Source organism: Grammomys surdaster, unplaced genomic scaffold (genome assembly GCF_004785775.1).
Source record: "Grammomys surdaster isolate TR1022 unplaced genomic scaffold, NIH_TR_1.0 125940, whole genome shotgun sequence".
NCBI lineage: Eukaryota > Metazoa > Chordata > Mammalia > Rodentia > Muridae > Grammomys > Grammomys surdaster.
In genome coordinates, this window is record NW_021620762.1 from 496359 (window position 1) to 523389 (window position 27031).

At 51.1% G+C, this 27031-nt stretch overlaps 1 protein-coding gene across 1 annotated transcript; it reads left to right on the forward strand.

Moving 5' to 3' along the window:
- The first annotated feature begins 3433 nt into the window (after positions 1–3433).
- Positions 3434–13018, forward strand: Lgals3bp (galectin 3 binding protein). Its single transcript, XM_028752821.1, has 6 exons — positions 3434–3554; positions 5573–5646; positions 6941–7132; positions 7260–7391; positions 8598–8850; positions 11614–13018. The coding sequence occupies exons 2-6, from the start codon at positions 5595–5597 to the stop codon at positions 12707–12709; spliced, it is 1725 nt and encodes a 574-aa protein (XP_028608654.1). The 5' UTR covers positions 3434–3554; positions 5573–5594; the 3' UTR covers positions 12710–13018.
- Positions 13019–27031: the final 14013 nt, after the last annotated feature.

The window sequence follows — 27031 nt, forward strand, 5'->3', positions numbered from 1 at the left end:
CTTCTTTCCGATGCTGCTGTTCTACTGGGGTCTTAGCAGTTCACTGCTGCCTTGACACTGAGGGTCTGTGATTTGCTGAGCACACAGTGTTGGGATGGGACTTGAGGTCTGCTCTAGGTCACTGTGGCCCTGACCTCTTCAGGACATTACCCTGGAGAGACCTTTGTGACCCTCAGACCCCTGTGGTTAAAGATAAGCACAGTTTGGGGGAACCAGGATGACCAGGCTGTCATGCCTTGCTCTGGGTAACTAAAGTAGAAGCAGGGTCACCTGCCCTTGACCCCTCAGAAGTCTTCAGACGGGTCACATGCATCACTGAGTGGCTAGAGGGTTCTGAATGTTCCTGGGTCCTGACCTCTTGGGAAGTCCCCCTGTGTCACAATGTCTGGGCCCATTAACCACCCATCTGTTGGCTTTGGAATGGACATAAATCAGCAATTCTCAACCTGTGGGTCACAACTCCTTTGAGATTACACATCAGATATTTGCATTGTAATTCATAACAGTAGCAGAATTATAGTTAAGTAGCAATGAAATAATTTTATGGTCAGGGGTCACCACCACATGAAGAACTGTATTAAGAGGTCACAGCATTAGGAATGCTGAGAACCGTAGAGCAACTGGGCCTGCTGCAGACTACACACCCTGTGATAGCCTTGCCTCTGTGATCTGGCTTCCTGTCCTCCAGTGGAAGCCTAGGCCCTGGGCTCTGGTGAACTAAGGGGCTGACCCAGGATGGAGGCACCAGAGACTTGCTGATTCCTGGAGCCACCAGGCAGTCCAGGTGCTAACCTCCCACCCCTCTTCTCCAGGGGACATCTCCACATCCTTCCTTTCACATTCTCATCCAAAGATGACAGAAGCCACAGTTCAACAAACTTGGAAATCTCTGCAGTCAGGCCTATACCTGCCTGTAAGCTTTCTGCATGGGTTTCCCAGGACTACAGGACCCCATAGCCAATGGAAACTTCACATCCAAGGGAACCAGTCCTTGAGTGTTTGACCCCTGAGCTCCAGTGCTCCAGGCTTTTTGCTGAACCCAAAGGAGCTGTACCTCAGAACTCCCTGGGGCTTTCAAACACCAGTGGCTCTCTCCCACAGGCTGATGTGGGCATTGGCATCTTCACAAGGTAATTCTGGCAAGCCCAGGTTTGAGCTGCCCTGACTGAGAACTCCCCAAGTAGAAACTAAGACCTGGGTTTCTTGTAGGAGAAGAGGAATGGGTGTAAGCCAGGCAGAGCCTGTGGTGGTCTGAACCCTAAAGGGTCAGTCACTGGAGCCGTCGGGAGGTTGCATTACTGAGTCGGGTATGTCTGTGAAGCCCACTGTATCTGCTTACCAGCTACTGCCTGAGTTTGGTTCTCTGGGGCCTCGGAGCCTTCCTGCCTGTTGTCATACCTGGGACAATGAACTCCAGGCACAGGATAAAAGGGTTTGCCAGACCAGAACTGGTATAAAAGTTTTAATAGAGAGCAGACACTTGGGCGGTGGTGCTGGAGAGATGGCTCAGCTGATAAGGAATGCTCCTTGTGCAGAACCCAGGTGTGATTCCCAGCACGCGCATGGCGGCTCACAAACATCTGTAACTCCAGCTACGGGAAACCTAATGCCCTGGCCACCATATGCACATCATGTACATGGTGCATTTACATGCAGGCAAAATGCTCACACACATAAAAGAAATCCTTTAAAAAGAAAAAAAAAAAAGGTAGACATCAAGGATACCAAACACAGCAGGTAAATTCCTCAACCATACACCTGAAGAGGAACAGGGTGATTTTATACCAATTCGGAGTCACCTGGCTTTGTCTCCTGGGCTATTTGTGTCGGACCTTTTGAATAGCGGTCAAGAGGACAGTTGAGTGTCTTGAGGTACTAAACATGGGGCTGGCAGCTGGGGGAGCTGCAGGGAACAGTTGGGAATTAGGCCACTGTATAAACTTATCATACGTCTGGGGAAATACGCCTTTTTAGTTTTTTAATTTTAATATATTTTATATGTTTGGAAGTTTTGTCTGCATGTATGTATGTGCACCACATGTGTGCCTGGTGACCATGGAGATCAGGAGAGGGCATTAGATGCTCTAGAACTGGAGTCATGGGTGATTGTGAGCCACCATGTGGATGTTTCCAGTGAAACCTGGGTCCTTTGCAAGAGCAACAAGTGTACTTAACCGCCGAGCCATCTCTCCAGTCCTCTTTGAATTTTATATGATTGTTTACATTTATTTACTGTGTGTGTCCATGTGCATGCACATACATGCCATGGTATACATGCGGAGATCAGAAGACAGCTGACAGGAGTCAGTTTTCTTCTACAGTGAGTTTCAGGGATCAAACTCATAGTCAAGATTGGCTGCAAGTACCTTTACCTGCTGAGCCATTTTTGTTGGTGGTGCTTTTGTTGTTGTTGTTTTGGATTGTTGGGTTTTTTTTGGATTATTTTGTTTTATTATTTTTTGTTATTATTTTTGTTTTATTATTTTTTTGTTTTTGGATTATTTTGTTTTGGTTTTTTTTCCCCTTCTTCGCAGGCTTTCTCTGTGTAACGCTGACTAATCTAGAACTCACTATATAAACCAGACTAGTTTCTAACTCACAAAGATCCTCTGCCTCTCAGTTAAAGGTGTGTGCCACCATGCTGGTTTTTTTTAAAAAATAGATATTGTAGAAACCTTTTAAGATTTAATTTTTAAAATTATGTACATTATGTGTGTGCATGCATGAGCACACTTGGGTGTGAGTGCCTACAGAGGCTGATCCCCTGGAGGTCAGTTACAGGCTGTTCTGAGCTAACCAACATGGATGCTTGGAATTGAACTCATGTCCTCTGGAAGAGCAGGCCATACTCTTAACCACTAAGCCACCCTAGCTCCCAGCCCTGCTTCCTGCTCTTGGCCTTCCTGTCTCTATTCTTGTCCCTCAGGACCACTCTGTGGCCCACATAGCTTCACTCTGAGCATGGTAGGATTGTGCATAAGTGCACCCAGCCTCCCCAGGTCCAGGAAAGGATTGTGCAGCCCATGTCCACACTCAGACACTCTGACCTGAGCCGCTGCTCCTAGGCCCCCTTGCAGCATCTTTCCACCATCTGCCAGGGTGCCCTCCTGGCCAGCCTGGACATGTATCTGTTCCACTATCCCCCCCAAGCTGCCCCCCAGGGTTCCTGCCTGGCCAGCCTGGAAATATACCTGTTCCATCATCTTCCAAGCTGGCCCCCACTCCCCCGCCTGCCTGGCTAGCCTGGACATGTATCTGTTCAGCCGCAACACTGTTGTTTTATCAACTCACTTGGGTGACTGCCATCCGCCCCACAGAGCAGCAAGCAGAGAGCTATTAGCCTTGTCGACAGCCAACCCCAGAAGCAGCCTCCATCATGTGTTTTCTGGAAATCGAAACTAGACGAGGTTTACAAAGCATTTCCTGGGACGAGGCTGAGGTAAACCACATGGTGGAGCCTTTCTCAGCCGAACAGTTTACAGAAAGTTTCCAGTTGCAGCCAGCAAGGAGGCTCCAGGACCACTTTCAGCAGCTGCCTTGGCTCTTGCTCCCAGGTGAGTCCCCATTCTACACAGCATGATTTCTAGCCGGGCAGAGCACAGCAGCACCTAGACCTGCAGGCCCCTATACAGTTGGCCAGGATGTTTGGTGAATGAACAGCTGAAGGGGCGAGTGGGTTACAGTTCATCTCTTGGACTCCTCCTGGGTCTGTGGATTCTCACCCGGGGCCTAAACCTACCTCCATAGTGGTACTGAACGAGCCAGCATAGGCAGGCTTGGCTCATCTTCCCACACAAAGGAGTCAGGCAGAAACAGCCTCTATCATCCAGTGGACAGCAACATCCACATACCCTGCAGTGTTCCGAGGCCTAAAGTTCCTGACCCAGCATGGACAAACCCATGGCCACAGCTTATAATAAATGGAGGGCGTTGCCACCCAGTGCAGTTTGCCTGGGACTCAGGTGTCCCAGAATCCAGGCCTCCTTGGGATAAAACTAGGGTGATGTCTCAGCACATGGATGTGGGGCTCCCTGGGCCCCCTCAGCCTCTGCCAGGGTCCTTGTGGTAGAAGGTGGCCATCCCCAGCAGAGCCTCACTAGCTGTGTGATCTAGTCAGTTGTCTCTCTAGCTTTAGCCTTCACTGGGGATGCGGGAACTTTACGAGTCGTTTATTGCTCTGGGTCGGTGCGTGGCTGGGTGCAGAAGGCCGGCGGGAACCAGTGGGGTGGGGGAAGGGTGCACAGCACCAAGGGTCAAGCTTCCCACCCATCAGTGTGTTACAGGATCCAGCGGTCAGAGCTCATGCCCAGAAGGCTCCCCTGATAGCCAGACTCAGCCACCCGTCCTCCACGGTCCAGTTAAAGACACGACAGTGAAAAGCAGAAAAAAGAGATTTTTTTTAACGTGGCCACACCGAGAAGAGTCCAGTGGCCTCCCCCATTAATGGCCCAGAGTCCATTAGGGGTTACTAACATGAAGTTTACATAGAGGTGTGCATAGCTAACTGGCTTGCCCTTTGCCTGGGCTATAAATCCCAGAGTGGGCTGACAAGCTTCCTGGAGACAAGCTTCCTCTCTGCCGTCCCCAGGCGACAGCCTTCTCCTTTCAGCATGAGACTACCAGGGGAATTCCAGTTCAGCCCTTGCTTCAGTAGTCAGATAGCCAAAGGGAAGGGCACAAGTCTGTCCTAGAATATCTTCACCCCTGCCAAGATGGCTACAAGTACCCCGGACCACTGAGGGCTTGCTCATACTGCTCTGGTGCAGAATGTCTGGGGTGGGGGTTGGTGGATAGGAGAGGGCTGGGGTAGTGGGGTCACTCCTGATGTTTCTACTGGTCCTGAGATACCTTTACTGCTGGTCTCTGTGCGCCTGGTCTGAGTAACAAACAATTTGGGGTTATCAGCTCCTGCCCAGGAGACAGCTCTTTAGCACCAGTCACTACCAGTCCCAAGCTTGCTGGACTAGAATGAGCCCACCAGGGTTACTGGACTTTGTTCTATGGGTTACCCCGCTCCTTGCAGGGCCTGAGGGACATGCTTGGGTGGGACACATCCTACAGACAGACAAGAGTCTAAGTATCGCACCTTGGTGGTTGATCCTGACCCACCTCTCACTTATCCCCAAGTCACATCATAAAGTCCCAAACCCTTCTGCACTGTCCCTGTCACTTCCTGTTGAGGGTTCACTGTTCCAACCTCATCCACAACGCCCTCCCAGACTGGCATATCTTATGTCTTTGGGGCACACCCCAAAGGGGGCTACTGCCTGAAGATAAGGCCACCGGTTAAGGGACAGCCTCTTATCTATTTCCTGGGTCCTCGTTGGCAGGAGCCCTCAACCCACCTGCCTCATTTGGGGACTCTTACTGACCTGAAGGTTGTCCTACAGAGCATGTGTGTGTGAGAGAGAGAGGGCTGCCTGAGAGCCATCACATAGCCATCTGGGCTTTACAAAAGAGGACTACCCACAATACTATCCTGTCCTCCACAAACAGGACAGGGGACCGTGGAACTGCCAGTCTCCTATGGAGAGCTGTTGCCAGTCTAACTTTGTTGTTCCTTCTGCCGCAGGGTTGGGCTTCTAGGCCAGGCAATGGCTCTCCTGTGGCTCCTCTCTGTGTGCTTGCTGATTCCAGGGACTCAAGGTGAGTCCTGCTCACGGAAAGGTCCAAAACAGAAGTCAGGGCCACTGCACTTTGTTCTGTGGAGCATCCCCTTCTGCCTTGCAGAAAAGCTGGGTGGCATCCTCCAGAGCTCCATGTCTCAGGATTCTCTTCTGTGTAGATCCTCAGCCATTCTAAATGGTGGTAGTGTATGGGCCCTGGGGCTCCCCTGGGGCTCCCCCGCACCCAAGTGAAATGCAGGCTTGGAGAAGAGGCCGAGGAATCTTTTTTTCATCTCATCAGTGGGGCAAGGAGGGAGAGCACAGCCTGTGCTGTCCTGGAGTGGGAGGTCTCAGGACACAAGTTAGGATGGCAGGTAGTCCCTGGGGAGCAGTTCACACACTACATCGTGGATCTGAGAGCTTTGCCGTCCTGGACCCTCAGTTGGGTATCCCTCTCTAGCATGGGTGACCCCAATTCAAGCACCCAGCTGGCCCTGTGAACACGGGCAGAGACGGGAGGCCCAGAGAGCAGGGAGCACGGTTCCCTTGGCTGCCTGTACCTGAATGCAGACTGTCTCTGGTCCAGGATTGTCCGCTTTAGGCAGAGGCTGTAGGGATGAGATGGGAACTGTACGTGCGAGTTGGGACCAGCTCTGTGCGCCCCGCTCCTCTCTTACAATGGGACCCCGCACCACAGCTCCCTCTGCCCCACATTCTGGAGGGAACAAGCAACATTGCAATGTCCAGTTGCTGAGTGGGGACAGTCCAGAGGCCCCAAAGATGAGGCAGCTGGCATTGGGTTGTCAGGACATCACCTATCATAAGCCAAGGTGAATCTGCTCTCTGCCTGTGTGTAGGAACCCAGAGCCCACTTTGCCCCTCAGGCCAGTGTTCCAGAGAGCCAGCAAGGAGGCTCATCTAGTTCACTCTTGGCTGAGAGCCAAGGTGCCCTCTTGGAGCAAAAGACCCAGAGCTGACAGAGAAAGACCTTGGCCTCTGTGGGGTCACCAGAGCTTTCATCCCTTCTCAGTGGGTAACCTTACACACACACACACATACACGTGCACACACATGTACAGGTGTATGCACACATGGCACATGTGTACACACACATGTGCACACAGAGACACGTGTGTACACACACAACATATACACACACACACAAGGCACACAGAGAAGGCCTCCTGAAGTGGTTCAAGAGAACTCCAGAAAGCCACTCCACCCCAGTTGGAGTGATCTTTGCCCCACAAGAGAGCACAGAACACTGAGCTCATGGGAAGTGGACATGGAAGCAGGCTAGCCCTCCTCCCAGCTGTCTTCCCCTCTCCCAACAGGCACAGAAGATGGAGATATGCGCCTGGTTAACGGGGCCTCAGCCAGTGAGGGCCGTGTGGAGATCTTCTACAGAGGCCAGTGGGGGACAGTGTGTGACAACCTCTGGAACCTTTTGGATGCCCAGGTCGTCTGCCGGGCCCTGGGCTATGGGAACGCTACCCAAGCACTGGGCAGAGCTGCCTTCGGGTCAGGTGTGGCTGAGGTCCCTGAGTGACATTCCTCCAGCATCCCTTCCTGTGCTGGAGAGCAGCCCAGGTCCCCGCCCAAGGTTGGGTTCCTCCTCCAGCGTGGCCCCTGGTTTTCCCTTTGTGCCCACAGGAAAAGGACCAATCATGCTGGATGAAGTGGAATGTACAGGAAATGAGTCCTCACTGGCCAACTGCAGCTCCCTGGGCTGGATGGTGAGCCACTGTGGACATGAGAAGGATGCCGGCGTGGTCTGCTCCAACGGTGAGCTGCCCTGGTCCTCCCAGCATCTAGGGGAAGTGGTGGCCATGCCCCTGCCTGTAGCAGCACCCTGTGTAAACAGTTGAAAGTGGCACTCTGGATGTGGCTGGGAGCCCACGTCCTCCAAGAGAGCCCCTGTGTTACCCATGAGAACCTTCTCGAGCAGGGCAATGGATTATGGGAAACAGTCCCATGTACGGATGACACTGTGCTGGAGGGTTGGCTCTCTACGGTTATTACTTGCTCTGACACATTGCACAGGTTGTGTGCACAGGTTGTGTGTGATGGAGTTGAAGTGATTCTCCATGGCTATCTTCACGGACACTGGTGCCCAAACCCTGTGTTGCCTGTGTTGGATGGCAACTCTTCATCTCCAGTGCCTGAGGCCCAGTGGGAGCTTTCCTTCCTGGCTGCCATCTGTGGCTTCCTCCTGGGGTGGGGACCCTGGGACACATCCCTCTGTCCTGAGTAGGAGAACTGAGGCCTGAGGGTATTGAATCCCACACGGCCAGACAGATTTGGGTACAAGTAGATCTGAGGTGGAGGGCTCAGACCTGGGGAGCCTCTTGAGTGTGAATGAACTGTGCAGGCTTCTGGGAGTGCAAGAGGCCTCACTGGCTGGGGAACAGCATGAAACAGGGACTGGAGGGGGAAAGCTGAGAGGGACTGGAGCTGTGGTGTGAGGTGACACAGGAAGCCAGTCCACCCACTCCAAATGTAAAAATCAAGCCAAACCTTTTTAAAGCAGCACATGGTGTGGTATGTGGTTCTAGACTAGGCTTTGAGAGGCAGGGAATGGCCCAAGACATGCCATAGCCTCTTCAGGACTTGTCTGTTCCCTTGGGACTGAGAACCCTCAAGTTTTAATGTAGGGTTGCAATGAGACCCTAACTTATCAGAGTGTTCACTGGGTGTAGGAGGGTGGCCTCTGTAGTTACTGAGGGTTTGTGAAGGATGAGCACAGCCTCAGGGTCCGTGTCTCCTCTAGAGGAAGTGCCTGAGTATGGGGTTCAGAAGGCAGCTGCAGCCTCCCTTCAGGCCTGCTCCTTCCAGCATCTTCCCACAAACCCTCTGAGCAGAGCCAGGTACAAGGGTGTCTGGTTCCGACGAGGATACTGACTCCTGGGGGTCAAATGGAACTTAAAGTCACAGAGAAAGTGGTCCAGAAAGCCCATGTTCTTACACAGCAACTGCCTCTGTCCACCCCAGATACCAGGGATGTGCACATCCTGGACCTCTCTGGAGAGCTCCCAGATGCGCTGGGCCAGATCTTTGACAGCCAGCAGGGCTGTGACCTGTTCATCCAGGTGACAGGGCAGGGGCATGGGGACCTGAGCCTCTGTGCCCACACACTGATCCTGCGCACCAACCCCGAGGCCCACGCCCTGTGGCAGGTGGTGGGGAGCAGCGTCATCATGAGAGTGGATGCTGAGTGCATGCCTGTCGTCAGAGACTTCCTCAGGTAAGCCAAGTCTCCAGCTCTGTTAGTGCCTGGCCTGTAGCCTCCTCCTTACCTCTACACCATGCCAGGGTGGAGCTGCAAGGTAGCAGGTCTGTCTCACACACTCAGGCACGCACACGTGCAATGCAGCACCCACACATATGCACTCGTGTATCACACAGCCACGTGCACGCTTCTTCACGCCGCACGCATACGGTCTCGAGTTCTCACATCTATCTACAGAATCACGTGGACACACACCTGGATGCTTGCTGCTTTGGTGTGAACACATTCACATCCAAATGCACCCTGCACTTGCATGAAAGCATGGAACACTTAGACATCTGAATACTCACTGCCTTTGCATGCACATGCACGTGTGCACACACGTGCAGACACACCCACTTATGCATCCAAAGGCTCCCTGCACTTGCATAAACACACGTGCATCCACCCGAGCCTAACTTTCACATGTGCCTATGTGTCTACTTGTCTTAGTCACTGTTCTATCACTATGAAGTGACACCCCGAGCAAGCCAACTCTTCAAATGAAAGCGTTTAATTGAGGGCTTGCTTGAGCTTCAGGGGTTTAGCCCATCATCATCATGGCAGGGAGCCAGGCAGCGCACAGGCAGACATGGAGCAGTACTGAGAGCTTTGCATGCTGATCCACAGGCAGAGAGAGACGGGGCTTTGGAAACCCCCAGTGACACACCCTCCAACGAGGCCACACCTCCTAATCCTTCTAATCCTTTCAAACAGTTCTACTCCCTGATGACTAAGCATTCGAATATTTGAGCCTGCAGGGACCATACTTAATCCACCCACTGCTCTGTTCTCACACACAAGCATCCCATGCACACTGAAGTGATGTGCACACATGCACTCTCACCCACATCAGTGCATGCAAACACATGCATTTTTCACTCTTCAACTCTAAATACCCTCTCCAAATCACCACACGATGTTGTAAGAAGTTTTTGATTCCCCAACCCAGAACTTCTCAGACTTGCATTTTGAAAGCAATGATTTAAAACCAGAACATTTATTAAAAGTATTCTCTTTCACTCTTATGACATGGAGCTTTATATGGTAGAACGTGACATTTATGAGAACAGTACTGGCAATTAAACCCAGATTAAAACCGGTCGCTTCCAGCCTAGTGTGCAAAGCAGGGGAAGTCAATGTCTAAGACACAGTGAGAGGGGGCAGATGCCATCCCTGCCTTCCTACACCTCTGTGCCCTGCCACCATCTGTGACCTGAGGTCTGGGCTCTGTTCTCTCCCTCCCTCCCCTCCTCTCCCTCCCATCCCCCTCCCCTCTCTGTCAGCTTCCCTCTGCAGTCGTATGCACCCTCCAGGTGTCCCTCCAGCCACTTGTTGCTGCTAGTATTGGGCCTTTTCCCGCTCTGCACAAGTGTTTTTTACTTGAAAAAGATGGGCAGGGATGCGTACCCACTCTGATGCCTGAAACTTAAGACTGGGTGAGTGAGGCATGGGGAGGCATGAGGACAGAGAGGCACTTGCTCTGAGTGACTCATTTCAGCCTCCTTTGGCTCTTAGGGACCGCTCTGGAGTGGGATGAGGGTCATCTTCTTACTGGTCCTCCCTCCTTCAGCAGCAGTAGGAGGTCGGTGGCAGCACCCTACTATCCCATGCCCTCCGTGTGAGGTGATTTCATGAAAGGTCTATTGTCACTTGTGTAGGGTGAGTCAGGCCTGAGGAGACAGTTGCCATCCCAGCCTCCTGGGTGCCATGAAGTCAATGGCAAGGACCTCAGACCTGTTTGAACACTTGTGCACAAAAAGAGAGGATGTCACGGTGGCCTCGGTAGGTGGTAGGCTCCGACCCTCACGTGGCTCAAAGCCACAGGGAAGCAGAAATAAGGTGACTGAAGAGCCATTGTCACCTGACTGGGAGTGGACGTTGTGGAAGATATTTGAAAAGGTGGCATCCACCTGGCTGCCGGCTCTAAGTTCTCACACTAATGACAGCACAGGTTAGCCAGTGGCGCCAGCCCAGGACCCATGAGATGTTGGTGTGGCTGTTGCCTCTGCCGGTCAGTTCCGTGGCCTCCATGGATCTAGGCATGTTCCCCGGGCCAACTCTGCCACCCCTATGGTGCTGGGCTTATCACTAGATGATAACCGCCACCATCAAGGTAGATATCACAATTCCCAGTACCCAGTAGGAGTAAGATTCTTAACGCTTAAGATTAACCAAGTAGATTTATATATCATCAAATACTCAATACACAATATGCCCACACAATTCGAATTGTTATCCCAACTATCTAACCTTGATATGAATAACTACCTGAGGTTGCTAGAAACACGAGGGTAACATACGCAGCCATCTTGCCTCTCCTCTTCCTCCTTCCTCTCTCTCCTTGCCGTTTTTTTCCCTCCTCCCAACTCCTAGCTCCACCTCCCTCTTCCCTGTCCAATGATAGAGCAGGAAATTTCTGCCACAAGTAGATGCTTGGGCAGAGAGGTTACCATAGGAACCCAGCAGGGGACCCATGTCCAGACCTCTGCTGACCAAGGCTCACAGTGATAACAGAGAGACCAGGAGATGGTGGGAAACCCTCAGGTGAGGGTATTCACACATGAGGAAGAAAGTGGCTGTGGGTGTGTTTGCCAACAATTATTTGCTTGATACCCCAAAGTTGTTGCCAGTTGGTGTGAGACTGAGGATGACCAATGCCCAGGGTGGCAGAAGGCCAGGCTCACCCACTGTGCGGCAGCGCTGGCTCCAGACACCTCACTTCCCTCCCACCCTCAGGTACTTTTACTCCCGAAGAATCGAGGTCAGCATGTCTTCTGTCAAGTGCTTGCACAAGCTAGCCTCTGCCTATGGGGCCACAGAGCTTCAGGACTACTGTGGACGGCTTTTTGCCACCCTCCTCCCCCAGGACCCCACTTTCCGTACTCCCTTGGACCTTTATGCCTATGCGCGGGCCACAGGGGACTCTGTGCTGGAAGATCTGTGTGTGCAGTTCCTGGCCTGGAACTTTGAACCTCTGACACAGGCTGAGGCCTGGCCGGCTGTTCCCACCACCTTGATCCAGGCTCTCCTCCCCAAGAGCGAGCTGGCTGTGTCTAGTGAGCTGGTTTTGCTGAAGGCAGTAGACCAGTGGAGCACAGAGACCCACGCCTCTCACACGGATGTGGAGCACCTGGTGGAACAGGTCCGCTTCCCCATGATGCTGCCCCAGGAGCTGTTTGAGCTGCAATTCAACCTGTCCTTGTACCAAGATCACCAGGCACTGTTCCAGAGGAAGACCATGCAGGCCCTAGAGTTCCACACAGTGCCTGTAGAAGTGCTGGCCAAGTACAGAGGCCTGAACCTCACTGAGGATGTCTACATGCCCCGGCTTTATACGTCCTCCACCTGGAGTAGCTTGGTGACGGCCCGCACCTGGAGGGCACAAAGATACGGATACAACCAGCCCTACAGATATGACTATGGCTCACAAGCCCGGTACTATGGCTACCAGTCTTTCCAGACCCCACGACACCCCAGCTTCCTCTTCAAGGACAAGCTGATCTCCTGGTCAGCCACCTACCTCCCCACCATCCAGAGCTGCTGGAACTATGGCTTCTCGTGTACCTCTGACGAGCTCCCCGTACTGGGCCTCACCACATCCAGCTACTCTGATCCTACTATTGGCTACGAGAACAAAGCACTGATCCTCTGTGGAGGCTACAGTGTGGTAGATGTCACCAGTTTCGAAGGCTCTAAGGCCCCTATTCCTGGTGCCCTGGAGACCAACAGTTCTAAGACTCCCTCCCTCTTTCCCTGTGCCTCAGGGACCTTCAGCAGCTTCCGAGTGGTTGTCCGCCCTTTCTACCTCACTAACTCCACTGACATGGTATAGATGACACATCTCAGTGGTGGGGACTCAGACATTCCTGTGCCCCCCCCCTCAGCCCCCTTGGTCTCCGGCCTCTTTGTAAGCACCTCCAGCAGCCTGCTTCCAGATTTCCCTTAGCTTCCACTGTCTCTATGAGCTTTAAAATTTACTAGAAGGTTCCAGCCAGCACTCACTCCAGGGCTGACAGTCTCAAGGCCCCCATTGCAGGCACAAGCAGGTTCCGTGAGATCCTGTGGGATTTCCTGTGCCTCCTGCAGTATCCTGTCACAATCACTAATCTGAAATCATTAAAGTCACATGTGCTTCTCATGATGTTTGCTCATCTGTGTGTGTGTGTGTGGGGGGTGTTGTTGCTGGCTCCCTCCAGTGTTTGGAGGGCAGGTGAGCTGGGTTCCAGGGGACAGGGAGTGAGATCGTGTCCATCGGGGAGACTGACAGTAACAAGCAAACATCCAGCCCTGGCCCAGGAGCACCATGGAGGAACAGAGTGGGATGCAACCATGGATACTGAGCTGGTGAGCACAGGCCTGATCTGACTGAGACAAGCATCTCTGAGAAGGGCCTGCTGGGCTTGCACTCAGAGGCTAAGAACAGCAGGAGAGAGTGGAGGGCATGTGTAAGGAAAAGGAAGAGGCATGGTGACCAGCTGTTCCTCCAGAAGCCCAGCATCTGTAAGGATGGATACATGGAGAGGCTCTAGATATATCAGTAGATATTCAGTCACTCACAGCAGAAGACAAGTGAGAATGAGAATCAGGCAGAAGAGGGATTCTGGGTGCTGGGTGACCCATGGGGCCTGGGAGCAGGCTTAGAGGCTCTGGGGACATCCCTTGTGAGTGTCACCTTTCAGTCCTGAGCAGTGGATGCCCCTCTCTACCTCCTTTATGGCCAACAAGAATTGTGTGTGTGTGCATATGTGTGTGCGTGCTCGTGCCTGTGTGTGTGTATGTGTTCCCACTCATGTAGGCCAGAGGTTACCCCCAGGTCTCATTTCTCAAGATCAAGAGGTCATCCACGTTGGTCACAATCTAGAATCATTGAGGAAAGAAGAGTCTCAATAATGGATTGCCTGCATTGGGTTGGCTCATGTGCATATCTGTTAGTTAATTGTTGAGGGAAGACCCAGCCCACTGTGGGCAGCACCATTCCCTAGGCAAGGAGTCCTTGCCAGTAAATAGGAGTGAAGAAACTCATCTGAGAATGAGCATGCGAGCACCTGTGCATTCATTTCTCTTTGATGTGATCGGCTGCATGCTCCTGCCTAGATGCCCCCATGTGACGAACTATAACTTAGAACTAGGAACTAAAATAAACCCTTTTGGGCTGGAGAGATGGCTCAGTGGTTAAGAGCACTGAGTGCACTTCCAGAGGTCCTGAGTTCAAATCCCAGCAACCACATGGTGGCTCACAACCATCTGTAATGAGATCTGATGCCCTCTTCTGGTGTGTCTGAAGACAGCTACAGTGTATTCATATATAATAATAATAATAATAATAATAAACCTTTCGCCTCTGAATTGTCTTTTTGTCAAGGTGTTTTATCGAAGCAACAGAAATGGAGCTGGAACAGCTTGTGCAGAGTTTGCCAGGCACTCCCTTAGCATCATCTGATGGACATTCTCCTCCCGCGAGAGCCATCAATCATGTCTCCACCAGCACTTCATGTTGTCAGCATTTTTAAGCTTCAGCCATTCTCCAGGTGCAGGGTACATTCACATCAACCATCCCTTCAACATTGTGACAGATGCCTTGAGCAAGACACTGAGAGGAGGGAAGGTAGATTTACCCCACACATTCAGAGGCTTCAGTCCATCCTCACTTGACCCCACTTGACCTCAAAGCCTCATTACAAACTCATCCATGGTCTGGCACCCTCAGGATGCAACTATAAGAGAGAAAGCCTTCAACATGGGGCCTTCCCCCCCCCGCCCCAACCTCCCCCAGTTCTAGATTCACACTGTTATCAGTAACTTTGTACTGACCAATCACCTCCTTCCTCATCCTTCCTTGTCTATAACCCCTCATTCAACCCAGGGGAATATCCCATGGGTTTTATACAATGAAACATTTCTGGTTCCTGAATTCCAAATTAAAGCCTATTAAGAAGCTTAAATTGTTACAATGTTGCCCTTTGACACCAGGAAGCTGAGGACCATTAGACTGCAGACAATTAGGTTAGACTTGAGCCCGCCCACTCACTGCCACACACACAGGTACACTGACCTGGGATGTTGGAGACAATATGCTCAGTTCACAGGCTCTTGGTAGGCTCCTACTGCAGGGAGACACACATGTGTGAAGGAAAAGTTAAATTCATCACACAGCTATAAAGGTGGAGTGTTATTCGGGCACTCAGAAAGGTCTTGTCATCCCTGTATGTAAGCCAGGCATGCTGGTGCTTGCCTGGCGTCTTAGCACTCTGAAGGCTGAGGCAGGAAGAGCTCAAGTTTTTAGGTCTTTCCAGGACATTTATTCAAATTACCTGGCCAAACAGTGATTTTTCAGACCTTTTTTGAACATGTGTGTTCACCATTTTGCATGCTGGCTAATTTTATGTCAACTTGATACAAGCTAGACTCTTTGGATCGGAGGGAGCCTCAATTGAGAAAATGTTTCTTGTAAGATTGACTTGTAAGCAAGCTGGCCGAGCATTTTCCTAATTAGCGAATGATGTGGGAAGGTCCAGCCCATTGTGGGTGGAGCCATCCCCTTGGACCGTGGTCCAGGGTTCTATAAGAGAGCAAATTGAACAAGCCTCAGAGAGGAAGCTAGTAAGCAGCCCCTCCACGGCCCCTGCCTGTCCTGACTTCACTCAGTGATGAACTACAATGTGGAAGTATAAGCCAAGTAACCCTTTCCCTTCCCACGTGACTTTGGCTTGGGTTTTTATCACAGCAATAGAAACCCCGATTAGGACAATGACATAATATATAAAGACGATAAGAAGTTAAAAGAAAACAAGCAAGACTTGAGAGATGGCTCAGTGGGTAAAGGGGCTTGCTGCTAAGCCTGAGGACCTGAGTTCAGTTCCCTCCCCAGGACCCAAATGGTAGAGGGTAGGTACACACATACGCTAAATAAACAAATGCAATTTTTAAAAATTCATTTACTTCGTGATAATTTCTTATAATATGTACATCATATTTATTCCCCCTGCCTGACCCCTCCCAAATCTATTCCTATCTCTCTACACACATGACTTTGTCCTCCCTCTCTCCCTCCCTCCCTCTCTCCCTCTCTCCCATTAAGTCCAGTTTGTGTTTCCCAAATACTCTTTTTTTGTTTTGTTTCTGTTTTTCGAGACAGGGTTTCTCTGTGTAGTCCTGGCTGTCCCGGAACTCACTCTGTAGACCAGGCTGGCCTCGAACTCAGAAATCCGTCTGCCTCTGCCTCCCAAGTGCTGGAATTAAAGGCGTGTGCCACCACCGCCCGGCTCCCAAATACTCTTGTGGAGCCCGTTCTGGATTGTGGTTGGCCTATCTGGAGTCACATCATTAAAGAAAGCTGACTTGCCATGGATTGTCCCAGCAGCTATCAGATGCCACCAGTACCTTAGCCACGGGTGGGACATTGCGCCCTCCTCCTCCTCATGCGGAGATTTTGTCCAGCTTGAGCTCTCTTAGGTCTTGTGCACCTTGATGCAGACACCCTGCTGAGACCAGAAAATGCTTTTCCCTCTAGTCATCCACAGCCTCTGTCTCTCACACTCTTCCTTCCGCCATCTCTTCCTCCGTAATCCCTGAGCACCGGAGGTGTGATGTTGAATGTTCCGCTTAGGGCGGAGCGAGTCTGTGGTGGTTTGTAGAGAGCACCGCTTATAAGCAACACTTGTCAATAAAAAAGCCTATGGCCAATGAGCTGAGGCAGGAAATAGGAGGTGGGACACTGGCAGGAAGAGAGAGGATTCTGGGAAATAGTGCAGGTGCGGAAGATTGGCCCGGGAAGGTGGGAGGAGACAGACACATACCCGAGCACGGGTAACCAGCCCCGTAGCATGGTGTAATTAGAATAAATGTGTTATTTAAATTTATGAGCTAGTCAGAAAAGAGCCTAGCTATATGGCCAAGGTATTTGTAAATATCTTTTGAATCTGAATCTTATTTCTGGGAGCATGGGACTGGGAGGAAAAATCAGACCTAACTTCAACAGTGCTTTTAGTGAGACTGCCCCCCCATTCGCACATATTTCGGAATGCCTGGTCTCCAGTTGGTGGAACTGTTTTGGAAGGATTAGGGGGTGTGGCCTTGTTGGAGGCGGCATGTCACTGGGAGCAGGCTTTGAGGTTTCAGAAGCCCGTGCCATTCTTAGTCAGTGTGCTCTCCCTCTGCCTTCTCCTTGTGTCTCAAGATGTAAACTCTCAGCTGCTACTCCAGTTCCATGCCTGCCTGGCCTGGCCTCTGAAACTGTAAGCTCCAAACAAATTTTCCCGTGAGTTGCTACAGTGTGGTTATCCTCCACATGTTGAGCAGTGTGGACCTCTGTGTTACATGTCGTCTACTGCAAAGGAAGCTTGTCTGATGGGGCCTGAGAGAGGCGTTTATCTGTGGATATAAAGATAACTACACATCCGTAATCCTAGCACTCAGAGGCATAGACAAGTAGTTCTCTGTGAGTTCAAGCCCAACCCAGACAGCCAGGGCTACCTAGAGAGACCTTGTCTCAAATTAAAAAAAAAAAAAAAACAACTTATGTCCACTTAGCAGAATTGTTACTATTAGGTAGGTTTTCCTCCAGGGCCTGAGATCTATCTAGCCACTGGTTCAAATGCATTTTTTTTTTAAATCGTTAATCAAATCTTAAAAGACAAAAATGGAAACAAGTAACCTCTGGGACCCTCCTGTCCTGTACATGCACAGGTGACCTCAGTTCCCTCCTAGGACACCCTCCCTTCCCTAGGCAGAGCCCTGCAATACAGGGATGGAGGACCCCTTTTCTTTGCCATTTAGAAGTCTGTGGTGGACCTGTGCTGACTTCCCTAGGGAAGAGGTTTGAATGGGACCTCCTCTTCCTCCTCCTCCTCCTCCTCCTCCTCCTCCTCCTCCTCTTCCTCCTCCTTCTCCTCTTCCTCCTCATCCTGTGAGTTTTCAAGGCATGGTCTCTGTAGACATATATTTTTCACAGCCTACTTTTATATTTGTTCAACCTCCCCTCTAACCCACCACCCACCAGAGGTAATGGAAAAGAAAGGTGATTAGGATATGGTTGAAGTGGACCTATATAGAAATAGTTCTTTGGGGTGATTCCAATCTTCGTTGTTCTTAGTCCAGTCCACTATCAAACACCAAACACGAATCAGCAGCTGCAGTTTGTTCAGCAGACACCACGCACGAATAAGCAAGGGTGGTTGAATCCAGAGGAAATGGCAAGGTTCGCCAATCAGCCCAAGTCTGAGGAATTAGCAAGAAGCCACAGGAACCTCAGGGAAGTTCTTTAGTGAGTTTTTCTCTGTGAAGTCACCACAAGCAAAGCTCAGCAATACAATGTAAGGTGAACCAATGCATGTGTGTCATCAGCAAAGAATAGCAAGGCAGAGCAAAGTGAGCCAGTGTTCCAGCTGCCACTGTCTGTGGGGTCATAGTTATATATTTTTAAACATCATGCATTCTTTCACCTATCTGCCCCAGCAAAACATCATTATAACCTGAGTCTCCAAAGAAACCAGAAATGTCCTCTTTAGGTCTCTCTGTATAGCCCTGGCTATCCTGAAACTCACTTTGTAGACTAGGCTCACAAACTCACAGAGATCCTCCTGCCTCTGCCTCCCAAGTGCTGGGATTAAAGGCCATCACCACTGCCTAGCTTATTGTACTTGCACCTCTTGCTATGAAATATCTCTCTCCCCACCCCTCCTCTTCTAGGTTGGGCCTGAAGAGACAGCTCAGTGGTTGAGAGTGCATATTACTCTTTCAAAGACCCTGGTTCAAATCTCAGCAGCTACATGGTGGCTCACAACACTCTGCAACTCCAGTTCCAGGGTAACTGAATGTCTTTAGCCTCTAAAGGTTTCTGAACACATGTGGTGCACATAAACTCAGTCATTGTCTTGGTCAGGGTTTCTATTTCTGCACAATCATGCATATCATGACCAAGAAGTAAGCTGGGGAGGAAAGGGTTTATTCAGCTTAACTTCTACAATGCTTTTCATCACCAAAGTAAGTCAGAAACCTGGGCAGAGCTGGAACCTTGAAGCAGGGGCTGATACAGAGGCCATGGAGGGTGCTGCTTACTGGATTGTCCCCCATGGCTTGCTCAGCTTGCTTTCTTATAGAACCCAGGACCACCAGGCCCAGGGATGGCCCCACCCACAGTGGGCTGGGTCCTCCTTTCTTGATCACTAATTGAGAAAATGCCTTATAGCTGGATCTCATGGAGGCATTTCCTCAAGGGTGGCTCCTTTCTCTGTGACAACTCCAGCTTGTGTCAGATTGACACACAAAACCAGTATAGTCATGCATACCTACACACGAAATCAACATTTTTAAAGTCCCCTGCACCTCTTTGCCCTTCACACCGCCTTGCCTCCAGCTTTGACTGGCTCCTTCCTCTCCTAAGTGAAGGGACAGGAAGGACCTCCCAGACCGGAGTTCTGTAGCATTTACTGTGTTAGCCACAGGTATGGAAGAAAGCCACTGGAGGGCGCCAGAGCAGAACAGAGCAAGTTGACCACAGGGCAAGCACTGTCTTCACTGAAGCAGCTCTCATTGTCACACCCGACCTGTCCTCCTCCAGCTGTTCTGAAAAAACCTTTCCAGGGCTGTCCTGGGCAAAGCTGGGGTCCTGAAGGAGGGCTACATCTATCCTCAGGGGTTCAGCTGGTACATGGCTGGCACAGTTAAATCTTCCTCCATGACACTTCTCAAGGCCGCATAGAAGGGATGGGAGGAGCCTGTTTTGTTTTTCATATTGAGGTCCTTTGGACTTTGCCTGAGCTTATACAAATGAGGGGGGCTTAGTAGCCCCCAGATAGCTTTGGAATTAGGCTGTGGTTACAGGCAGAGAGCTGGAACCTCTTCTGTACCCTGACCTACAGGGTGAGTCAATACAGACAGACCGAGACTGAGTCACTTGTCCCCACGGGACAGGCCCTCCAGGCCCGTGAGCACGTCCTGGTGCTGAGAGAGCTGCACACCCAGAACTGCACAGGCCAGAGGCTCTGTCCTCTGGAGTCTTTCTGACTTCTCCTTGTCCTTGTCCCTGTGGCTGTTTATCTGTCACCCTTCACAGTCTGCTTTATGCCAGTAGCTATAGTAACTAACATGTTTTCCTAATTTCTGAGAGAGCATCGCAGACAATCCTACATTTGAGGAAGGAGTCAGGGGAAGCTCAGAGAGTTCAGCACCCTGCGGTGTGAGACTGACATCTGATGGGGACTCCTGTGTGGCTGAGCAAACCCCCAGGACTCTTTATGTGGGCTCTGTAGTTGTATCATAGGATAGCTAGCTGGTGTCAGGAGGAGCAGGTGAGTGACTTTGCATGGGGTAATGGGGTAATAGACAGACTTCATTTGACCAGACAGAGATGCACACAGCTGGCATGTCCTGAAGCAGAGAGGGGGCATGAGTTGGTTTCAACCGGAGGAACATAGTCCTGATTCTGCCAAAGTTTACCTCAGGGCATGTTCGCCAAGATGAGAGGAGGGAAGTGTCCTAAGGTGGTCTGGGTAAAACCAAACATGCCGAGGTGCTGGCTGGGGGCTAGAAAGGTCCAGATGGCAGTCCCAAGACCCTAGAGCATCTTCATGCTGTCCAGGTGAGTGAAAGAGCAAAGACCCTGTCCACTGCTCCATCTGTGCAGTGACAGCTGGCAACCTGCTTGCCACCCCTACCCCACCTGACTCTCCAGCTGACTCGGGAGGAATGGGAATTCAGGTGTGAATTTGACCCCAACACTTAGGAAAAACAAAGACCATAAAGTAGGTCATAAAATGACAGCGATACTTTTTTTTTCATGGCTCCAGAGACTAGAAGCCTGAGTTCCAACTGTCTTGGGGTCAGTTCCACCAACAGCCTCTGAGGGACAGTGTTTCCAGAGTCCCCTGACACCTGTAGTATATGGACATGCCTCTCTCTGCTGCTACCCTCAGACAGTGTCTGCTGTGTCTCTGCCTGTCTGTGTCACGACAACTCTCCTTTCTCCTGCAAGGAAACCTTAGTCAGGCTTGGGACCTCCCAAAGCACAAGTGATCTCTAAAGACACTTCCTTGTCACAATTGTAAAGGCTCTGGGTCCAAAAGCCACACTTATAAGTTCTGGGGAGTTAGGACTTAGTGATATCATTGGTGTATGGAGAGGGTACCATTCAACCCATAGGTATTCCTGATCAAAGCTGGCTGACAGCCAGTGGATGCTGGTACCACAGATCCTGACGCAGTAGGTGGAGAAGCTAAGGGAGTAGAGTCCTGTTCCTGGGGACCATCCCATGTGCTATAATGTCAGAGTGACTGGACCTCCAGCACATTCTCCAGCAGGGCTGTATCCTCATCCGTACGCTAGCTGCGAATGACCACGGGGTTCTGAAGGCTGCCGTCTTCCCTGGGTTCCTGTGGCGCCCCAGAATCCTTGACAGAACCTAGTTCATGTTTGCAGAGGTGCTTGGCCATTTTTTGATGGTCTTTGTAGGAGGCATCTGGAAGCTGCTGCTTGGGCAGCTTAGAAATTGACAGTAGGGCCAGGTGGGGGGATCAGCAGGTACAGGCACTTGCTGCCAAGCCTGACGATCCGAATTCGAGCCCCAGAACACACGTGGTTAGAGGAGAGAATTGACTCTTGCAGACTGTCTTCCGACTTCCACATGTGTGCCAAGGTACTGCATACCTCCCAAAAGAAATAAAAATGGATTTAATTAATTTAGAGATGTCTGTGTGAGTTTCGGGGGGGGGTGTTGACCATAGCATTATCCAAGAGTCTAAGGGGCCAAAGCAGGGAGACTGAAGAGGATCTATGAGGAAGAGGAAGAAGAGGAAGACAAGACGGATGAAAAGAAGGAAGAAGATCCTAACAGCTAGCATGGGACAGTGACAGAAACCTGTTGTTTGCTGGGGCTAGCGAGAAGACCTTCCTCTAGTTAGGGGATGGACAGGCTGGGACTGGGCTCGAAGATCCCCTCCGCCAACCAGGCTCCACTTCTACAAGCTGGGTCCCCAGGTAAGACATCTCCTAAGCTCCCACCTGCCTCTCCAGGTGGTGGTGCTGATGATGTAGTGACAGTCCAAGAGGCAGTCACATTGCTACCTCAGAATGTCCAGGTGGCCAAAGTCAGCCTATTTGTTTAACAGGTCTGACAGGGGATGCCACATGAAGACTCTGGGCTCCAGGCCAAGCCTTCTAAAGTGTGTCTGTTCCTGGGATCTGAGTGGCCATCCTGCCTCCAGAGACAGTCTGGAAAGAGCGAGTGATCAGCCAAGCTCAAGCCATCTCAAGCTCTCCGAGGCCATACACGTAGCCTTGCAAACTCCAGTCTTAGCAAAGACAGCCCACTCCACTGGCTTAGCGAGAAGCAATGCTCTACACGTTTGACTGGTTTGCTGGCCTCCCCCATCCCTGGGTGGCCTCTGGCTCCCCTGGCCTGGCTTCAGCAGGCTCCTTCAGCCAGAGTTCCTCTGGTCCCTCATGTTTCCTCCTCGTTCATCCAGTGACCTTGCCTTCTTGCCAGCTGTTGATCTCTCTCCACACCCCGCCCCCGCCCCACCCAGGTTATGTTGGGAGTTGAGCCGGTGAAGATTCTCTGTTCAGCATAAGGCTCCACTGCAGGGGGACCCTGCATCTGTTGAAATGATCAAGTGGTTTTCCTGGATTTATTTAGTCTGTGTGACTTCATCTCTAACATGACTATGTTGGAGCATGGCTTTCAGCTTATATACAAATGGAGAATCTCGAACCGACTGTGACAATAAGAACTATGTGGGTTACCTTAAAGCGTATGGTCCTGAGGGAGCAGGGTCCTGGTCCCCAGCATTCATCAGCCAGGCTCTAAGCTGTCAATGTGAGTTTGGATGGTGGTGTAGAACTTCCCTGGGAGGAGTGGGGGTGCCCCTGTTAGAGACTGACTGTGTGGCTTCGTGCTAAGTTATTTGGGAGCTCAGAAAACTGTAGGTTGTCTTTGAGTCAGCTCCCAGCTCTAAATGAGTTGGCTCTTATCTTGGAGACTCCTTGGTCTTGACACTAGGGTGAGCTAGACAAAAGACATCCAAGGTGTGACAGCGGTCTCCTGTGGCGACCACTCCATAAACAGAAAGCACCATCTGGCCAGGATGCTACCTGGGAACTGGGAGGAGCCAGAACCAGCATGGTATAGCTAGTTCCTTGGTCCCCTGTGGGCCTGGGACATCCTGGACAACTGATCCATGTTAGAGGGGCCACGCCCTCCTCAGCAAGAAGCCTCTGAAAGCAGATGGGAGTCATCACAGGAGGCTCTAGGCCTGTGAGAACGAGTACCACAGGAGTGGTGTTGCCACGGCAACAGACTTGGGGAGGGGTGGCAATTGTAACTGAGCTGGCCTGGCCCACCATCCTCACTGTACTTGTATCAATTCCCACTTCTTTCTTGGGGGGTAGGGGAACAATACCAAGCCTGCAATGAGACTCATCTGGGGGAGGTCTTGCTCTCGCTCCCACCCATGGGATGCAATTCTCAGGAATCCTAAAGGCTATCTGCACACAAAAGCCAGTGTTGAGCCTTGATGTGCCCTGGACCACCCTTTCCCACACCTGTGGATCACTTTGCAACTGCCGCCTGGCCAGCGAGGGACCACTGAGTTCCGATGTATCATCATACATGGTGCCTTCCGTGTGTACCTTTAAGACCAAATGTCCAGGCTCTAGAGTCCTGCCCCTCAGCAATGTGACATTCGGGAGAGGCTGCTCTCCTCTGAACCTTAGCCTTGGATATGGATGGAGGACTTCCTCCTAGGTGAGTCCCGACAAAAGCAGCATGTGAAGATGTCTTCGGCTAGGATGGATGCTGGCTGGCTGTTGACTAGTGCATCAGGAAGGAATCCTGACTGGGCAGATCTCAGAACTGTGTTCCTGAGAAATGAGCCTCTAGGGACCAACTCTGAGCTTCCTGGGAGGAGAGTGAATGCTTTCTCAGTCCAGGAAGAAAAGAAGTGGTTCAATATCTCTTCCTGCTTCTGCCAAGCCGTGGCTCTCAGAACTGAATACTAAGGTTGTTTACCCAGCCAGCTGGCCCTGGCTGTGTAGAGACTCTGGGTTTTCCTGAAGTCAGCAGGACTTAGGGCTCCCTGGGAAGATCAGAGAGAAGGGACCCTAAGGTCTATGAAGAAGGAGGCTGGCCTGGTCCTTTAAGAATCTGAGCTGCATGGATGGACAAGGGCTTTGCTGAACACCTAGGAGCTCGCTGGATGTTGGAGGAGACTGTGGTCAGCTTGGGTGGGGACTTCCCTAGAGCACCATATCAGAGGGCAGAGACTGCTAGGTACTGTCTTTTCTAGAGCAGTGGAAAGACCGTGAGTCTAAGTCTAGAAATTTATATTAGCCAGGGCCTTTTCTGAAATTCTTCTGGGAGTCACCTACCTACCCTCACCCTGCCAGGCAGTGGAGACAGCAGGAAAGAGGTCCTGAGCCCATGACGGAGGAAGAGGAAGAAGAAAAATGTGAGGAGGATGGGAATACAGAGATGAGAGGAGGGAGGGAGGGAGGGAGAGAACAGGCGAGAAAGACTTGAATTCTCATGACCTGATACTGATGTCACAGCCTGTATATGCTTGGCCCAGGGAGTGGCAGGATTAGAAGGTGTGGCTTTGTTGGAGTAGGTGTATCACTGTGGGTGTGGGCTATAAGATCCCATTCTAGCTGGCTGGAAGTCAGTATTCTGCTAGCAGCCTTCAGATGAAGATGTAGAACTCTCAGCTCCTCCTGCACCATGCCTGCCTGGATGCTGCCATGTCCCTGACTTGATGACTGTACTGAACCTCTGAACCTGTAAGCCAGCCCCAATTAAATGTTGTCTTTTATAAGAGTTACCTTGGTCATGGTGTCTGTTCACAGCAGGAAAACCCTAAGACACAGCCCCATTTGCATGCTTTGTTGGGCAAGGTGGTTACAAAAGCCAGACTGATTCAGTGGGTAGGGCTTCAGATCCCATGGTGGGTGGAGGACCTGGAGGAGGGACATGGCCAGTGTTCACTCTGCTGAGCAGCTCTGGTCTCAGGTGCAATGCAACCCCCAAAGCCAAGGTCAGCAGAGGGGACAGGGTCACAGCTAGAACCAGGATAGCTCAGCTCACCCAAAGAGTCTGAGTTGTGTGAGGAGGTAGATTCCAGATAAGAACAGGAGCCAGGTATAGAGATGTGCATCTATGGTCCCAGCTACATGGAAGACCAAGGCAGAAGGATGGCTTGAACCAGAGTTCAAGGCCATCCTGGGCAACACAGACTGCTTCCCCTGGGTCTTGGGAGGATCGAGGCATGGCTGCTGGTGGGCTGTGATGTGGGGTTGGCCAGAGGAGGGCAGATCCAGTGAAACAGCTTTCTTACCAGCTATCTTTTTTATTTGTTTGAAGTTAACTTTCAAAGATATACTCTCCCCACCCCACCCTCAACGGAGCACTGGCACCAAGCACTTTGCTGAGCAGGACTAAAGAAAACCTCAAAAAATACCAGAGTGTTCTGGAAGCATCCCAGGACAGTGGCTGTCTATGCTGCCTGCTCTTGGGAGAGAAGGCTACTCTGGTCACAGCGCTCAGAGCTTGGGGTGGAGGACAAGACTTCATCTGCCTTTCCTGCCAGCATGGGGTCCTTGGTCCTCTTGCCTCAGGCTCCTGAGTGCTGGGACCAGCCTCACGGACCACTCAGCACGGCCTGTGTCTGCCCTCTAACTCCAGTCAGAGCTGGCTCCTCGGAATGGGCAATGGGGGTTTTCGAATGGGATGTGGAAATTGCTCCAGATGTGAGAGCTATAGACACGCAGTCAGCTTTTCCCTGGCCTGTCTCCTCGGTCTAGACAAACAGAACCAGAGACATTGTTGGTAAGAAACGGAAAGTTTAACCTAACCTAGCAGTGGCTGCTTCCTACCTCATACAAATTACTTTTAGGCAGGCATGGCAGCTCAAGCCTTTAATCCCAGCACTTGAGAGGCAGAGGCAGGAGGATTTTTGTGAGTTTGAGGCCAGCCAGATTTACATAGTGAGTTCCAAGACTACACAGGAGACCCTGTCTCAAAAGAAAAGAATTACCTTCGGAAAGGTGACTGGGCAGGTGTCTGGCTCATCGGGCTGTGTGTTTGAGAAGGCTTGCTATATCACACAAGGCTGTGTAAAAGGAGTCCGTAGTGCAAGAAGCGGGGGGGGGGTCCCCTCTAAGCAGGGGCAGCGCTGGGGAGGGGCCTAAGGGAGGTGCTGCCCAGTCCCATGATGCTTTTCTTGTTCTCAGAGGCTGTCCCTGGCATGGTTACTTCCAAGCTGCAGGAGGCTCTTTTCTTAGAACCCAGGTACTCCGTATGTGTGTGTGTGTATGTGTGTGTATGTGTGTGTATATGTGTATGTGTTTATGTATGTGTATGTGTGTGTATGCATGTGTATATGTGTGTATGTGTGTGTGCATGTGCATACATGTGTGTGTGCATATGTGTGTGGGCACATGTATGTGTGTGTGTATGTGTGCATATGTGTGTGTGTTTATGTATGTGTATGTGTGTGTATATATGTGTGTGTGCATGTGCATACATGTGTATGTGCATATGTGTGTGGGCACATGTATGTGTGTGTACATGTGTGTGGATGCAGCTATGTGCACTTGCAAAATACACATATATCTATCAATGCACACACGTTCAAATGTACATGGAGGCCTGAGGCCCCCATTATTTGGGGGCTAGACTCTCTCACTAGCCTGGAACTTAACCAAGTAGGCTAGATGGGCTGACCAGTGAGTCCCCAGAGATCCACTTGTCTCCACTCACCCGGCCCTGGATTATGGAACGACATCATCTTTGTTTAGATGGTTTCCGGGAACCATGCTGTACAGCAGGTGTTTACTGAGTGATGACCCACTTTGCTAGCATGAGATTTGGACCATCTCTATGTGGAAGCTGGCCTTGAATAGAAAGCAGACCTTTGTCTTTGGGAAGGACTGGGGGTCTTGGGTGCTCCCCTTGGGGATAGTCAGACTCTTCCCCAAGCAGCTGAAGCCAGCAGTAAGGAATGACAGGAGGTCTGTGGGGTCCAACTTCCAGGAGAGAAAGTGGGTCACAGATGCCACATCTGTCAAGACAGGTGAGCAGGGTGGGGCTTCTGGCTCTGCCTGTGATACTTCTTAGATGTCCTGGGGAGACAACACAGCTGTCCAGTCTTATGCAGTGAGAACAGCT

Coding starts and splice junctions, on each gene's coding strand:
- Lgals3bp (XM_028752821.1), top strand. CDS start 5,595: ATGGCTCTCCTGTGGCTCCTCTCTGTGTGCTTGCTGATTCCAGGGACT. Junction 5,647..6,940: donor GCTGATTCCAGGGACTCAAG/GTGAGTCCTGCT, acceptor CTCTCCCAACAG/GCACAGAAGATGGAGATATG. Junction 8,851..11,613: donor GTCGTCAGAGACTTCCTCAG/GTAAGCCAAGTC, acceptor TCCCACCCTCAG/GTACTTTTACTCCCGAAGAA.